This window comes from Antechinus flavipes, chromosome 2 (assembly GCF_016432865.1).
Source record: "Antechinus flavipes isolate AdamAnt ecotype Samford, QLD, Australia chromosome 2, AdamAnt_v2, whole genome shotgun sequence".
NCBI classification, from domain to species: domain Eukaryota; kingdom Metazoa; phylum Chordata; class Mammalia; order Dasyuromorphia; family Dasyuridae; genus Antechinus; species Antechinus flavipes.
Genome location: NC_067399.1, coordinates 224076584 through 224093277, shown reverse-complemented (window position 1 = coordinate 224093277; position 16694 = coordinate 224076584). Strand labels below are relative to the sequence as shown.

The window sequence follows — 16694 nt, the reverse complement described above, 5'->3', positions numbered from 1 at the left end:
TCAGCCTGCTCATCATTGCTTATAGAACTATATTACATTACATTACATTCATATACCACAACTTATTCAGCCATTCCCCAGTTGATGGACATCTACTCAATTTCCAGTTTCTTGACATCACAGAAAGGGCTGTACATTTTTGTACATGTGAATCTTTTTTCCCTTTTTTATGAAGTATGCATGGTTTGATAGTCCTTTGGGCATGATTCCAAATTGTTCTCCAGAGTGGCAGGATCACGACTCTAGCAACAATGTAGTACGGTCCCAGTTTTTCCACATCTCCTCCAACATTTAACATTATATTTTCCCATCATCTTAACTAGTCTGATAGGTGGGAGGTGGTACTTTAAAATTGTTTTAATTTGTATTTCTCTAATGAATAGTGATTAGAGCATTTTTTTTTCATGACTATAGATGGCTTTAATTTCTTCATCTGAAAATTATCTATTTCCTTTGTGAATCATAATTTTTCAAATACTATTACCTCCCTTCTTCCCGAATCAAGAAACATTGCTGCACCAAGTCATTCTCAAAGACAGGATTGAGCATTATAACTGATATTTAACTTTGATTTTGTGTTGTTGTATTTGTCTTGGTTCAGTTTGCTTCATTTTGTATCAGTACATATATGTCTTATCATGCTTCTTTGTATTTTTAATATTTGTGATTTCTCACAAGGCAATAATATTTCATTTCATTCCTGTGCAACAATTTGTTTAGCTATTCCCTAATCAGTGAGCATCTTATATTGTTTCTAATTCTTTCTACCAGAGAAATTCCTTGCTACAAATATTTTGGTGCAGATAAAGGCTTTTCCTTCAGCCTCTAATCTTTTACCTCTTTGGAATATATGCCTAACAGTGGGCTCTTTGGGTCAGAACTGCGTGGACATTGTAATCACTTTCTTAGCATAATAACAGTTTAATTATTGCCAAGAGTTGTACAAGTGTTATTTCTTCTTATTTATAGTCTTTGCACCTCTTTGAGAAGAGGTCCATAACTACTGTCCCCATTGTAGAGATTGGGAAATTGTGCTTATGGGTAAGTAACTTTCCCCAGTTTGCTGAGTTCCTGAGTAGGATTTGAATGAATCCTGAGGGCTTTCTGACTCCTAGGCCAACACTATCCCTTTAGGCTACCAGGTTGCTTTGAGAGTCTTAAAAGGAGGTGAAAATGAATAAAGCTGGAGGAAAATTTCTTGAATTGTATGCCGAGAACAGAGGGAATTCCGTGGAAGACACTTTAAATTACAGGTATGAATGGTAAAGGTTGTCTGGCTTAAAATGAGAAAGGAAAGACTTATAGAAAGCATCTAAATTGGTAAGTGCAAGCCTCTGTAACATACACTATGCTATGGTGTAGCAGAAAACCTGCTAAAGTTAACCTTAAGGAGTCTTGGTTTTCATTCACCTTCCATGGATATTCAAGTTATTTAACCTCTTTAGTCCACAGTTTCCATTTGTGCGATGGGACTATAACAATCAGACTCCTCACAGATTAGATATGGGTATAAATATTATTGTGTGTTGCTGCTTAGTAATTTTTCACTTGTGTCCAACTCTGTTGCCCCTTTTTGAGTTTTTTTGGCAAAAGTGTTGGCAGGCACGCCATTTCCTTCTCCAGTTCATTTTACAGATGAGGAATTTGAGGCAAACAAGGTTAGATGACCTGCCTAGGATCACACAGCTAGTAAATGTCTGAGGCATCTTCCTGATTCCATTCTATTTACTGGGCCACCTATCTGTCCCAAATATTTTATTAGTAGTAGTATAAAATATTTTATTATTAGTAGTATTAGTTGAAAGAGGCCTGATTGATCTTTTAGCCTGGCACTCTCATTTACTTAGTAGGAAATTGAAACTCAGGGACATTAAATAACTTGTCCCAAATTAAACAGTGGCAGAGTTGGGAAAGTGAGGCAAATTTCCTCATTGTCAATACTTTTTCTCCTGCAACATGTCTGTTTTGGGGGGAAGGTTTTAATGCTCCAGTTGGCCAGCTACTAAAGCCTCTATATTGTGTGTGTTGCATCTACCAGGAATGGGAACAAGAAACTACAAAGGTAAATCAGACTTGTCACCCATTCCCAGAAAACTTATAATTTAATAAGAGTAATACTTGTATCTTTTCTTAAAAGGAATATGAAATATTATAAGTAAACTTATAGCTGGGGTAGTTTAGGGAAGACTTCACAATGTCAGTAGCATTTGAACTGGATTGAAGGATTAATAGAATATAAATGGAAGGAAAAGCTAGCATGTTATAAGTCTGAGTATAGTTCATGCTAAGCTGTAGTCAGGCAAAGAGAGAAGAGAGGGGTTTAATCAGAAAACTGACAAAAGGAAAACAACATCTTGATCTTGGCCTTTGATAAAACTGCTAAGATCAAAGTTTGCATTTGATATTTTCCTTTTCTCTCTGAATCCTTGTCCCTTTACCATCTGCTGTTATTCTCATCTTTTTCCCTAAATTCCCTCATTCCCTTACTCTATCAGTGTCCAGTATCTTCTTTTGTATTTGCTCAGTGAATCTTAGTTTCATCAAAGGGCAAATAACTGATCACTTCTCTCTTAACCCTCCCAGAGATTTTTGCTAATGAAAACAAATTAACTGCTACAGAGCCAGGAGTTCAGATACATCTTGGAGGAGTCAGAACAAAAATATTTCATCATGTTTAATTTGGGGCTTTCTTTTAAATCCTACCTACTAAGTCAGAAATTCTCAAATTTTGTGCAGGTGGAGGGGGAGTAGCAACATAGAAGAGGAGGAATATCCATCATGGTTTATAACCACTTTTAAGCACGCAGAAGGAAGCAGCATGGAAAAATAGGCCAAAGAGAAAGCTTTTCGGAGATATTAAGATCAAGGGGCAGCTAGGTGGCACAATGGATAGAGCATCAACCCTGAAGTCAGAAGGACCTGATTTCAAATCTGGCCTCAGACATTTAACACTTCCTTGCTTGTGTGACCCTGGGCAAGTCACTTAACCCTAGTTGCCTAAACCAAAAAAAAAGAAAAGAAAGCCTGAATCATTAAGCTCAGGGAACCAAGATAGTTATATCTCCCTTCTCAGAGGATTTCTAGGGCTTGAATTTCAGATAGCCTTTGACTGACAGACATTCCTGGCTTTAGTTTGGGGAGCAAAAACAGAACATATACTTGAGTCCTGGAGTGTTTGTTTTACAACACAGTATTACTTTTCTTTCTGTTGAGAGAATTGTCTACAAAGTCTTATTTTACTTCCTCCTCATAGTATGGAGGTGGCCCTGGATTCTAGGTTCTACTAAATTGGAAAGACTTGGAAGGACAGTCTGAGCAGTAACAATTTGTTTTCCCAGGACTGAAGAAACTATTAGGTTAGCCACTTGGTAATGGATTCTTTGATCGTGGTAACTCATGCAACAAACTCTTAAATAGTAAAATATCATTTAGTCCTGTGACTCTCTTCCCCTTCTTGTGATGGTGGCAGATGAGTGGAAAAGGGGGCACAGGATATTAAGAATCACTTATTTTTAGACTCTATAAACATTAACGTAATGTAAATAAAATAGTAATATAAGTGATAATGTAAATGTCCTGAATGACCAATAGATATTATTGGTGGAAGTGAAAATTATGTCATTCTTGACATTTTCATTATATATAAGATCAGAAGCTACAAAAAGTTACAAGTGAATGAAAGAATGATTCACAAATTGTTCTTGCATAGACAAAGGAGTTGCTGCATATTTTTTTTTATCAGTGTCCAGAAGGAACAAGATACATTTCCTGGGATGTACTTGGGCTTCTTGTCTAATAATGTTCAAAATATATCTTTGCAAAAAACTATTTTGAAGATAATTACACTTTTATAATACTGCAGTGTTTTGAGTATAAGGAGGTAAAGCATTTCTATGAAGGGCTTAATAATCTCCAAATTAATAATAATAATAATAATAATAGCACTTACCCATATGTTAGGCATTGTGCTAAATGCTTTACAAAAATCTCATTTAATTCTTACAACCACCTTGAGAAGTTGGTACTATTATTATCATCATACCTGTTTACATCTGAGGAAACTGAGGCAAACAGATTAGTAACTACTGGCTCATGTGTCTTATTTTTTCATCTCTGTAGAATCTTTGTGAGAATAATTGGCAAACTCATCAAGAGGTTATCCTTGATGGAAGTATGAGAAGGAAACAGGATGATTTTTATCAATTATTCATAGCAAACCACATCTTCAGTCACACAGCTGATTGAAAGGAGCAAGTTAACAACTGCTGATTATTTGGTGATGATTAAAAGCATTTGATTTTTTGATAGCAAATTGCCCCTTAATGTCTTTTTCCCTAAAAAGGTCTCTTAAACATATGTTCAAGATTCTTTAGAAGCAGTAAAAATGAAGATAACTTTCTTAAACCCTCTGGTTATTAGTTTCAAATGTTGTATAAAATGAGACACATTTACCTTCTTTGTAGATGTTCAGTGCACAGTTCAAATTGAAGAGGAATTCCCTAACAGTGTCCTTTAAATGCTTCTTTTGGTGGTATTGCATGCTCAATTCATTGATCTCCTCTTTCTCTATTTTATTTATATATCTATTTAGAGATATAAAATTTCCCTTAAGAACTGCTTTGTCTGCATCCCATAGGTTTTGGTGTGTTTTCTCATTGTCATTTTTGGGATGAAATTATGGATTAAGTGATTTGTTTGACCCATGCATTCTTTAGAATTATATTATTTCATTTCCAACTGGTTTTTAGTCTATATTTCCCTGGCCCTTTATAGAAAATAATTTTTATTGCATTGTGGTCTGAAAAGGAAGCAGTTTCTATTTCTGCCTTTTTGAATTTGATTGTGAGGTTTTTATGCCTGAATACATGGTCAGTTTGTGTAGGTGCCATGTACTGCCAAGAAAAAGGTGTATTCCTTTTTGTCCCTATTCAGTTTTCTCCAGAGAATCATATCTAAGTTTTCTAAGATCCTATTAACCTCCCTAGTTTGTTGTTTATTTTGTTGCTTAAATTTGTCTGATTCTGAGAGGGGGAGATTGAGGTCCCCAACTAGAATAATTTTACTGTCTAGTTCTTTCTGTAACTGGCTTAAAATCTTCTCTAGGAATTTGCCTACTCTACCACTTAGTACATACACATTTAGTATTGTTACTACATTATTTATCATATCCTTTATCAAAATGCACTTTCCCTCCTTGCCTCTCTTAAGATCTATTTTTACTTTTGTTTTATCTGAGATCAGACCCTGCTTTTTTTACTTCAGCCAAAACATAATAAATTCTCTTCCAGCCTTTTACCTTTATTCTGTATATATCTCTTGTGTCAAGTGTGTTTCTTATAAACGACATATTGTAGGATTATGTTTTTAAATCCACTCTATACTTCTGTTTTATGGAAGAGTTCATCCCATTCACATTCACAGTTATGATTACATCTCTGTCTTTCCCTGCATCCTATTTCTTTCTGTACATATTTTTGTTTTCTTTCCCCCATCTGTTCTTAGTCTTATGTTTTATTTTACCCCCTCCATACAATACTTGATTTCCTATCATCTCTATCCCTTTTCTTACCTTTTTCCCTAGTGTTTCTGCTCTCCCTTCTATCCTGTCCCTCCCTTTTCTTTTCCTCTTTTTCCTCCTACTTCTTTATAGGATTAGATACATGTCTATACCCAACTGAATGATTTAAGATATTCTTTCTTAAAGCCAGAACTGATGAGATCAAATTTCAGATAATGCTCATCCCCCTCCCTTCTTTCCCTCAGTTGTATTAAGTCTTTTGCACCTCTTCATGTGAACTAATAGTCCCATTATACCTCCCCTTATCTCTTTTTTCCTACCCCTTAATATCTTTTTTCTCTGATGTCATTACATCAGAGTTCATTCACAGCCACACCCTCAGTCCATGTGAAGCCCCGTTTTTGTCTGTCCCAAAGATACACTTGGCAAGAGTTTGATATTTTTGTCCTAGGAAAGTAAATTTTATATATATATATATATATAATTCCCCCCCCCGCCTTTACCATTTTATGGTTCTCTTGAGTCCTGTATTTGTAGATTAAATTTTCTGTTTTTTTCAATAGAAATGATTTTTCAATCAGAAGTCTCTTTACTTCATCCCCTTCCCTGATAAGATGATGCTCATTCTTGCTGGGTAGTTAATTCTTAGTTGTAACCCTAGGTCCTTTGCCTTTCTCAACATGTTATTCCAGGCTCTCTGATCCTTTATTGTAGAAGGTGCCAGATCCTGGGTAATCCTGGGTAATCCTGGCTGTTGCACCTTGATATTTGAATAGTTTTTGTCTGGCAGTTTGCAGTATTTTTCCTTTCGAGATTATAGTTTTGGAGTTTCACATTCCATTGGTGACATTGATGACATTTTACTAACTGTTAAATCAGTCCTGAAAATTAAAAAACCTCCTAAATTAGGATTAGATTCATAAATACTCAGAAGAGGTCAGCCTAACTGCTCACACAGGAAAAGTCAAGTGGATTAGTGTGCTTGTTATTCATTCAGACTATTGCAATGTAGTTGGGGAGATAACCCATAGAACATGTATTTTGGGTGGATGCTGCATGTGATTCATTCATGAACTGGGCCCAGAGTTTAACCAGAAGAAGAATAGGCTAGAATGTCTGTGGAAAATTATGTTGTGCTTTCAGTGACACTAAGCTCTTCAGGAAAACAAAGGATCATATATTTAATATCAATTTCAGTGGTGCCATAGATCTGGCTAATGAAACATCTGTTTCTGAGGAATTAAATTTGCAGATCACTCAAAAAGTGATGAAGAAATATGTGATAAATATCAGTCAGTTAACATTCATTAAGCACTTACATAGTGCCAAGCCCTATGGTAAGCATTGAGGATACAAAGAAAGACAAAAAATACGTTATGTAATAGAGCCAATATGGAAACAACTATATAAAAACAGGATGTATATGGGGTAATTTGGAGATAATCTCAAGAGGGAAGTCACTTAACAGAAGTTTATTCTATAGGAGTTTAGCTTAGTTTTAAAAGCCAGGGATGCCTGGAAGTGGAGATGATGTAAGAGTTGCATGCAAGGGGGACAGCCAGTGAAAATTCAGCACAATAGGAGGAAGGTGTCCATAATGAGATACCACATGCTTTTGAATATGATGATACACTTTGATAACTTAAAACTCGGGATCTAAGGAGAATTGGGACACCTTAGAAACCATAAATTGCCTTCTCTTTGCTCTGTCATTTGTGGCTACTCCTTAATTTTTTACTTACTCCTCTTGGATTCTGGATCCAAAGGTCCTTAGCTGGAGCTTAAAGTAGTTTTCTGTTCTATCCAGTTTATTTGACCTTCACCTAATCCCAGAAATTCCCATTGACATCAACTGCTTGCCATTTCCCCTGATTATCTTGTATCTTAATTGAATCTTTCATTAATTTTGTTTTAAAGTTTATTTGATTGACTTGAAATATATTCCTTGATTCTTTGACTTCATAGAATCTTTTTGCTTTAGGAATATGCTCATTGTTTTTTTTATAATTAAAACAAAAAAAAAATAGAAACATTGCTCTTTGGCGTGTACTTTTCTTTGTATTGTGTTACTAGCAGGACCCATTGTGCCACAGGGGATAGCAGCTTCCAGGGCACATCATCTGGCCATGACTCCCAAAGTGAAGCATTCTCTGCCTCTTCCCGAAAGTTGGTGAATGGTGGTCGTACATCTATCCGAAAGCCGACTTATTGGTTGGAAATGAGAGGGATCAAAGCAACTTCTCATCCCCAAGGTGAAGGTATGAACTCTATATCCCTTGTAGGAATAATTCTTCCTCTTTGGATAGGGAGCTGGCTTCTAGTTAATAAATGCAAATTCCTATAAAAAATGAAAAATAACAAACTATATTTCTTAGGCATAACGACAAGTAGGGCTTTATGTTAACCTGAGATTGATAATATTTTTGTTCTTCATGAATACAAAACTTTTATTTTGGATATCTCAATTCCAATCAAAAAGATTTTGGTGCCAGGTTATGACCTCAGGGTACTGTGGTAATGATAAAACTTTCTACTCAACAATCCCGATTCTCCTTAGTGCTTCAATGATTAGATTTAACTGGCATCATCTATGTTAGTTCCTAACATAGGGATTAACAAACTACTGTTTATGTTGGCTTATAGCTGTGCCTGAGTAGCATTCTTTAACTTCTGTTCTTCTCTCAGATGTGAATGAAGGGAAGATAGAAATACAGTGGGTCTTCATATAAGAGTTAGATACATACACTCTTATCTAGTAATATATAAATTTTCTATTTATATATAGAAATATATAAATGTCCTTGTGAAGTTTCTGTTTTTTTGAGGATCATTAGGTTTTTGTGTTGACTACATGAAAATATAATAGATGTCTTCGTAGCAGATCTAGACTTCAGCTTCTAGCTGAGCTGCCATCTGTTTTTTCCTTAGTTACAGGTGGAGTATCAGGCAAAGGGAAGAGGAAGACTAGTGGAGAAGAAGATGAAGATTATGAAGAATTTCCTCAGAAGAAGCAGAAACTTTCTGGTAAAAGAATTGGCATGTACCTTTCTTCAAAGGGTTGCAAAGTTTGGGTCCTCCAGAGATGAAAAGAAGCAGGCCTCAGTACTGGTTTTCAAATCTTTGTTTAACCTCTAGCTCTTTGAAACTCTGAAACTCTTCCATTCTAAGAAATGGAAAAAGACCTTTGGATTACCTTACTATGTCTGTGGGTTCTTCGATGACTTCAAAGGGGCTCAGCTTTTTAGACAGATAAAATGTTTTTGGTGTTAGACATAGTGGCTAACAAAATTGATATTTTGGATTTCAACTATTTCTCGCAATAGGAAAGAAACAGCGGCCTAGAGCTCAGCATGTTTCCAAAACCCAGAGCCGTTATATCCGAAAGGATCCACCAAGTTATCCAGCAGGTATGTATGTCCCTGGAAGCTTTTGGTAGTCTGAATAAATAAATGAATATTTATTACGCGTTTACTATGTGTAAGGTGTTGTGCTGAGTCCTGAGTATACAGATAGAATGATCTTATGATCCTTAGTGAGCTTAGTAATGCATATGCTTTATTTTATTTTCCCTGAAAAACATTTCATTTCTTTTTAATTTTGCCAAGGAATTTTTGACAAGAACTTTTTTCTTCAGGTTTTCTGTAGTCATAGCTACAAAGAAGTCAGGGGTTGTGGTACCTACAGAAGCAGTTGCCAAGGTCCATCTCCAAAGGGACTGTACCTCTAGACAAGGGGATAGGGTGGAAAAAAGATCAGTGGTCTGGGGAGTACTTTTATACATTACATGTGTCTCAATCTCTTCCTTCCTAGGATATTTGTAATGAGACAGTTATTGAATTGCCATTCTTTCACTAAAGATCTCAATGCTTGATCTTGGTATGGAAGTTGCCCAGTATTCTCAAAGGCTGTGGCTCTGATATAATCTACCAAACTGTAAGAGCTATGAGTATGGGCCCAGTGATGAATCCTTCCAAAGATTAGTGGAGCTAAATTTGCAAAGGTTATCATATCACCATAAGGTTGGCCATCGGATAGTTAAGATTTTCTGTTCCAGCAGAGATGAATCAATGCAAGGGGTACTCATATTCTTCTTTGTGAAGAATGTGATGTTACTTGTTCCTAGAGTCCTTGATAGGACTCTTTCCCCTTAGCATTCATTGTACTTTTTGGTTCCCCAAAAAGATGTGACTAAAGTGACTATTCAGTCCTTGAGAGTGTTGGGGACATGCCCCTTGATGTTCACAACTCTGTGAGGACACATAGGTACCTTGTTGTATCCTCACAGGTAAAGCATTACCTCACAGAATGCCTTTCTCTACTTATGTCGACATGCTCCTCTGGAATAACGTTCATTAATCTGTGAAGTGATTTCTTCTTTCCTCTGCAGGCAGTGCGGAGGAGCAGTGGTATCTGGAGATCCTGGATAAAGGCAGAGTTTCTTGTCCAACCTGTCGGGCAGTAGTCAGAAAGACAGTAGAGGGTTTAAAGAAGCACATGGGAAACTGCAGACAGGTGAGAATGAGACTGGAGTGGTTGCACTCATGTCTCTAAGCCTTTTGCTGTAAATATATTAGGCAATTCAGATAAGCTCAGCAAGCATTTATTAAACTCCTACCATGGAGCAAGCCAAGTGTGAAGCAATGGAGCTAGAAAAATAGAATAGTCCCTGCCTTTTAAGGAGCTTAAATTTCACAGGAAATACATGTTGGTGAGCTGCTTTTTTCCTTGTCTCCAGAAGACAATATGTGAGTAATTTGAATTATGTGTTGATTAGAGGAATGGCACATATGTAGATTTAAGCAGATGTGGCATATGTATCCCTCTAGTTCTCTTCTGAGCATTATTGCTAAATTTTATTTACTTATGGGACTGAGGAACTCTCTAATCTTCCAGGAAATGTATACCTGTCACCACTGTGGGAAGCAACTTCGGTCATTGGCAGGGATGAAGTACCATGTCATGGCAGACCATAATAATTTGGTAAGAAAGCTTCATTTGTTCTTCTGAGCCAGCGGAAAGCATGTGGTGTCTAGACATTTGTCTGGATTGGTGGGGTGGGTGGTGGGGATGGGGAGTCCCAAAGGAAACATTTGAGGATGGTGCTTGGACAACAGCATGAGCTGATAGACTTTTAATTAGAGGGTGTTGAACTCTAAAATCTGAGATTGAATCTACAGCTAGTTCAACCAAAGTGGCTATATTACTGTAAATTAACATACTCATGATGATTGGTCCAGGGTGAAGGCAGGGCTCAGAAATCATGTTTTCTGGCTAGAAGAATAAAGAAGAGTTTAGAGATTCAGACAACCTATAACTCACATTGACCTATCTTCTTATCCTGATTTCTTTCCTTTAGGCACTTACTGCCTCACCTCTCCCCCTTTTTTCTGTTCTCTAACTAAAAAGGAAATTTTTATAAAGTGCCATACACTCCTTAAAGCCCTATATAAATGCAAGCTACTATTGTTGTTGTTTAGCTAATATTAATTAATATTTGCCCATTGTTTCATCTTCCTGTCTTTTCTGTTGCTTTTCAGCCCATCCTGAAAGATGGGGGAGAGCTAGATGAGCCAAATGAACGAGAGCGTCTGCGAAAGGTCCTGAAAAGGATGGGGAAGCTCAAGTGCACACGGGAGGTATGAGCCTTCCCTGGATTGGGGCCTCTTGATCCCTATGCTTCTTTGTTTGCTTGAGGACAATTTCTCTTGCCCTGAATTTTGAGGATACTACTCTCAAATCCTCCATAATCACCTTCTCTTCCATCTCCCCTCCCCTCAAGGATAATTCCTGTTCCCTTTAGTTATCACAAGCTAAATAAAGTTCTTTATTTTCTATCTCCTGCTCATTAGTATAACCCTTTGTAAAACAGCTTTTTTCTTTCAATTTCCTTCCTCCTCCAAAGTTTTTTCCCCACCCCAAACTTCAGGGATGGCTTATTCTTATTGAAGTGGATAGAGAGGATTTAAGCATAAGGTTCTTAGGAAGTCTGGACTGAAATTTTTGTATTTGTATTTTGATATTTGATTTGGGTTAGATCTCTACAGAGCTACAGTTTTTAGTCAGGACAAGAAGTTCTCTTTTTAATTGTACTCATTTTGTGGTTTAGGGTGGAAGTTGAGCTGGGATTAAGGAAAGATTTTGTTGGATGGGGGTGTTAGAAGGACATGTTCTTGTTGTAATGTCAGAAGAAAGGACTGAGGTTGTGGAATTTGGGGAATTGTGTCAAAGGGAATAAGATAAGATTTTAGACCTCCTTCTCATGTTTAGAGTTGCTCTGGCAGCTTCACAAGCATTATGGGCTACTTGTATCACATCCGAAAATGTGGCAAAGAAGCTGCAGAGCTGGAGAAAATGACATTGAAGTGTCACCATTGTGGGAAGGCTTATGGCTCAAAAGCTGGACTTATGTATCACCTGCGGTCAGAACATGGACCTGTGAGTACAGCCTGCCAGATTCTGTGTAATAATTCTCTTTACTTCTTTCTTTTTGACTCTGGCATGTTTTTGTTTTGTTTTGTTTTGTTTTGTTTTGTTTTGTTTTGTTTTATTCTCCAAAATATTAGTAAATCTGAAAAGCCAGAACATAGAATATTTTTAATAAATAGATATGGTCTTCTAAAGACTGAGAGAGATAATATTTTTAGATAGGTAAGTAGATATATCTACCTACATATATACATCAGCCTTACCTTTGACCAATGTCATATTGGGAAGGACTTGTGGTACTTTATTATTTGTAGACAATGTTCCAGAACCAGTCAGAAAAAATACCCTTTTACCATAATATATCTTGGTCTTTGGCCCAATAGGTTCATTGACTTAAGAACCAACTCCTTTTTTTCATTGGATTATAGACTGATTGGATTAGTCCTTCTCAGCAATTAACAAACCAATAGCTACTGAGTTCTGTTATATGTTTATTTGGTGTTGAGGATATTGTAATCTTTTTTTCTGTCTCTGATTGAGGTTGCTTAACAGACCTGGTTTTCCCTGTGATTCCCACCTACAGATGCCCTTCTTTCCAGAGTCAGGCCGACCAGAGGGCTTAAGAGAGCTGAATTTGGAGACTGGTACGGGGGGTCGTGTGCAGAGACGTTCAGCTAAGGTGGCTGTATACTACCTGCAGGAGTTAGCCAATGCTGAACTGGCTAAAGAGTGGCCTAAGAAGAAGGTGCTTCAGGACCTGGTTCCTGATGACCGGAAGGTGAAGTTGAAATTCAAACTGATCTTGTGGAATGCTGTGCTCACTATGGCAAAATGACTTCACTTTGGCAAGTCTTTCCCATATATGCCAGTGAAAACATGGATCTCCATTCTGGGAATTAGCCTAGTTCTAGATATCTTAACCTGGAGTTAAGTACTAGATAATAAGTTTTGTACTTTCCCTTAGAAGTTCTTAACTCTGGAGTAGTTCTAATAAAGCTATGAATGCCACTAATTGGATTGGATTTTTGCTTAGTGTTTGATCTGTTATGTTACTTGTTTACTAGTTTTTTATATATAGATATAGATATAAAAGGTTAAGAGTATAGGAGCTATATGGAATGTTTAGATCACCTAAGAAAGGAGCACCTAAGAAAAAGATCTATATAGGAGGCAAGGACAATATATAATAGAAGGGGAGGTGATTGCATGAATAAACAGTTTAAATAGAATTTAAATTTGTCCAGGTTTCTACTGAAGGAGAATGAAAAGAACCTTTAATGAAAGGGTCATACATCAGAAGTTGAAACATATTTTTCCATTGATTTAAAAAAACAATAAAATTTCTTGACTTAATAGTGGCTAGGAATCTATCTCAAGTTATTGAATTGAAAATAAGTACTGTTTTAGAAACCTAAGTTAAAGTATTCAATTAATTTCTTATATTTGTTTCTGTTCTAATGAGGATAAAATATACATTTATGTCATTTCCTAATAACGTCCCTCAAAGGTCTTGTCTATCTTTAAATTGATGATTCTAGCATGATAAATGGTAGTTACAAGCCGAGAATATATAATGCGCGCACGCACGCACGCATACACACACAAGAATACAGAAGTCTTTTCTAATGGAGGACTTCCTGAGAGTTCATCTTATGTTGTATATTTATTTTGATAGTACATATATCAAAAGTGCATAAGATTATAAATTTACTACTAGAAAGAAAAGCCCTTAGAAGTCATTTAGTTTGACCTTATTTTACAGAGGAGGGAACTGAGATCTAGCGAGATTAAGGAGGAAACCACCTTGGGGCAGCTAAGTGGCACAGTGGATAGAGCACCAGCCCTGAAATCAGGAGGACCTGAGTTCAAATCTGGCCTCAGACACTTAACACTGCCTAGCTGTGTGACCCTGGGCAAGTCACTTAGCCCCAATTGCCTCAGCAAAAAAATAAAATAAAATAAAATAAACCTTGTCCCTGATTTCAGGTTCGAAAAACTAAATTCATTTAGTTTTAGCAAACATTTGCTAAGTACTTACTGTTTCAAGGTGTAGATGAGGCTTAGAGTTTAAATTCTTATTTAATAATTTTATAAATTCATTTTTATAAAAATCATCCTAAAACTTAGTTTTATGAATATCAATTTCAAAACTACACTTGCCTAAAGAACTTAAGGATTCTCTCATATCAAGACAGCTAGATTACATAGAATGTAGAATGCGGGTTCAAATCAACGTCAAATTTGGCCTTACTAATTGTGTGACCCTGGATAAGTCTCTTAATCTCTTTCAGCTTTAGTTTCCTCATTTGTAAAATAGAGATAATAAAGGAACTCCTACTTCCCAGGGTTGTGAAGATCAGATAACTTGACAAAAGTAAATTGTCTTGCATACTTTAAAGCACAGTATAAAACATTCTCATTCTCATTCTTATTATTTTATGCAAGACTCCGGAATTTCCATATTTGTCAACATAAGGAACTTGGGGTAATATTAGGAGTATGTTATGCAAGGTATGAATTTGTCTATGTTTTTGACTTGTAGCTGAAATATACTCGTCCTGGACTACCTACCTTCAGCCAGGAAGTACTCTACAAATGGAAATCAGAAATCAAGATGTATCATCGTGTCCATTGTCCTAACCAGGTAATTTATTCTTTCCCATTTATTTAGTTAGAATTTATTAATGGTCTACTGTATGCATAGTATTTTTGAGAGTGCAGGAGAACACACAAAAGACACAGAAATCATAGTTGTTTTTATTTCAAAATAACCTTATTTTTCTGTTTACCATGGTGAGAACTTGCCTTAAGCATTTTTAATCTCTTAGCTGCTTTGCAGTATATATGTGATAGCAAGTAGCACCTTCATTGGATTTTCTAGGGAAAAATTAGAAATCACAAAATCTATGAACTCTGGTTGTACTTTTTTTTTTTTTTTTGGAATTATCTCCTTTTATTTTTTTTTTTATTATATAGCTTTTTATTTACAAGATATATGCATGGGTAATTTTTCAGCATTGATAATTGCAAAACCTTTTGTTCCAATTTTTCCCCTCCTTCCCCTTCTTCTTATTCCTTCCCCCAGATGGCAAGTTGACCAATACATGTAAAATATGTCAAAGTATAAGTTAAATATAATATATGTATACATTTTCATACACTTATTTTGCTGGATTGTATTCTTAAAAAAAAATTTAGAGGACTAAATTCATTTAATACCTATTTCATCTGAATTCTTTGTTTTTCTTTTTGGTGATTGGTGCCAGGGAAAAGAAAATAATGGTGATTTATGGGTACTTTTGTAGTTGAATTTTACTATGCTCACCTCCTACTCAATAGTGGGACATGGCAATTTGAAAAATGAACTTGACCTTAGATGTCATTAAAAACAAAGCATAGCAGGTGATTTGAGACAGTTCCAATAGACAGAATGGAAGATGCCATCTGCATCCAGAAAGAGGACTATGGAAACAATGTGGATCAAAATATAGTATTTTCATCTTTGTGTGTTTGTTTGCGTAGTTTTTCTTTCTTGTGGTTTTTTCCCTTTTGATCTGATTTTTCTTGTACAACATGACAAATATGGAAATATGTTTAAAAAGGATTGTGCATATTTAACCTATATCAAATTGTTTGCTGTTTTAGGGAGGGAGGAGGTAAGGGAGAGGAGGAGAAAAATTTGGAATTCAAAACCTTTCAAAAATGAATTTTGGTAAATGTCTTTTATGTGGATTTCGAAAAATAAAATACTTTTTTTGTGGCAGAGGCATAGTATCTTAGGATAGCAAATTATATAATATTCTTTCTATTATAACCCTATTCTTTGTCCTTATTATGAATTCCAGTCTTTTGATCTCTCAGTTCTCTTCCAGTTTATTTTCCCTGCACTTGTCACTCTCTCCATCTTGACCTCCTGATGAATTAATTCAACTCAACATTGTCTCCCTCTTCTTGAGCCCCACCAATTATATTTTGCCCAGCCTTAGCTTTGGATCATTCCCAGCAATCATATCTTCACTCCTATATAGATGCTGGCAAGCAAAGAAGAAGAGAATCATTCAACTGTTTTTTTTTTCTTTTTCTTTTCTTTTTTTTTTTTTTTTTAAATATTTTATTTTATTTTATTTAATAATAACTTTATATTGACAGAATCCATGCCAGGGCAATCTTTTTACAACATTATCCCTTGCACTTGTTTCTGTTCCGATTTTTCCCCTCCCTCCCTCCACCCCCACCCCCAGATGGCAAGCAGTCCTATACATGTTAGATATGTTGCAGTATATCCTAAATACAATATATGTTTGCAGAACCTAACAGTTCGCTTGTTGCACAGGGAGAATTGGATTCAGAAGGTAAAAATAATCCAGGAAGAAAAACAAAAATGCAAATAATTCACATTCGTTTCTCAGTGTTCTCTCCTTGGGTGTAGCTGCTTCTGTCAATCATTTATCAATTGAAACTCAGGTCTCTTTGTCAAAGAAATTCACCTCCATCAGAACACATCCTCATATAATATCATTGTCGAAGTGTACAATGATCTCCTGGTTCTGCTCATTTCACTTAGCATCAGTTCATGTAAGTCTCTCCAAGCCTCTCTGTATTCATCCTGCTGGTCATTTCTTACAGAACAATAATATTCCATAACATTCATATACCACAATTTACCCAGCCATTCTCCAATTGATGGGCATCCATTCAATTTCCAGTTTGTAGCCACTACAAACAGGGCTGCTACAAACATTTTGGCACA

The 16694-nt window shown here is 36.1% G+C and overlaps 1 protein-coding gene across 3 annotated transcripts in view; it reads left to right on the top strand.

The window, feature by feature from the left end:
- The window catches only part of ZNF512 (zinc finger protein 512), a 33204-nt gene that overhangs the window by 6937 nt on the left and 9573 nt on the right, over positions 1–16694 (top strand). For 2 of the 3 annotated variants that reach the window (XM_051976242.1, XM_051976243.1), the window contains 9 exons: positions 7595–7776; positions 8447–8542; positions 8842–8925; positions 9906–10030; positions 10412–10498; positions 11056–11154; positions 11786–11953; positions 12528–12722; positions 14487–14588. In XM_051976242.1, the coding sequence (XP_051832202.1) occupies positions 7595–7776; positions 8447–8542; positions 8842–8925; positions 9906–10030; positions 10412–10498; positions 11056–11154; positions 11786–11953; positions 12528–12722; positions 14487–14588 (1138 nt within the window). Of the gene's footprint in view, positions 1–7591; positions 7777–8446; positions 8543–8841; positions 8926–9905; positions 10031–10411; positions 10499–11055; positions 11155–11785; positions 11954–12527; positions 12723–14486; positions 14589–16694 lie in introns of all 3 variants that reach the window. The other variant, XM_051976241.1, reaches the window with a different exon arrangement.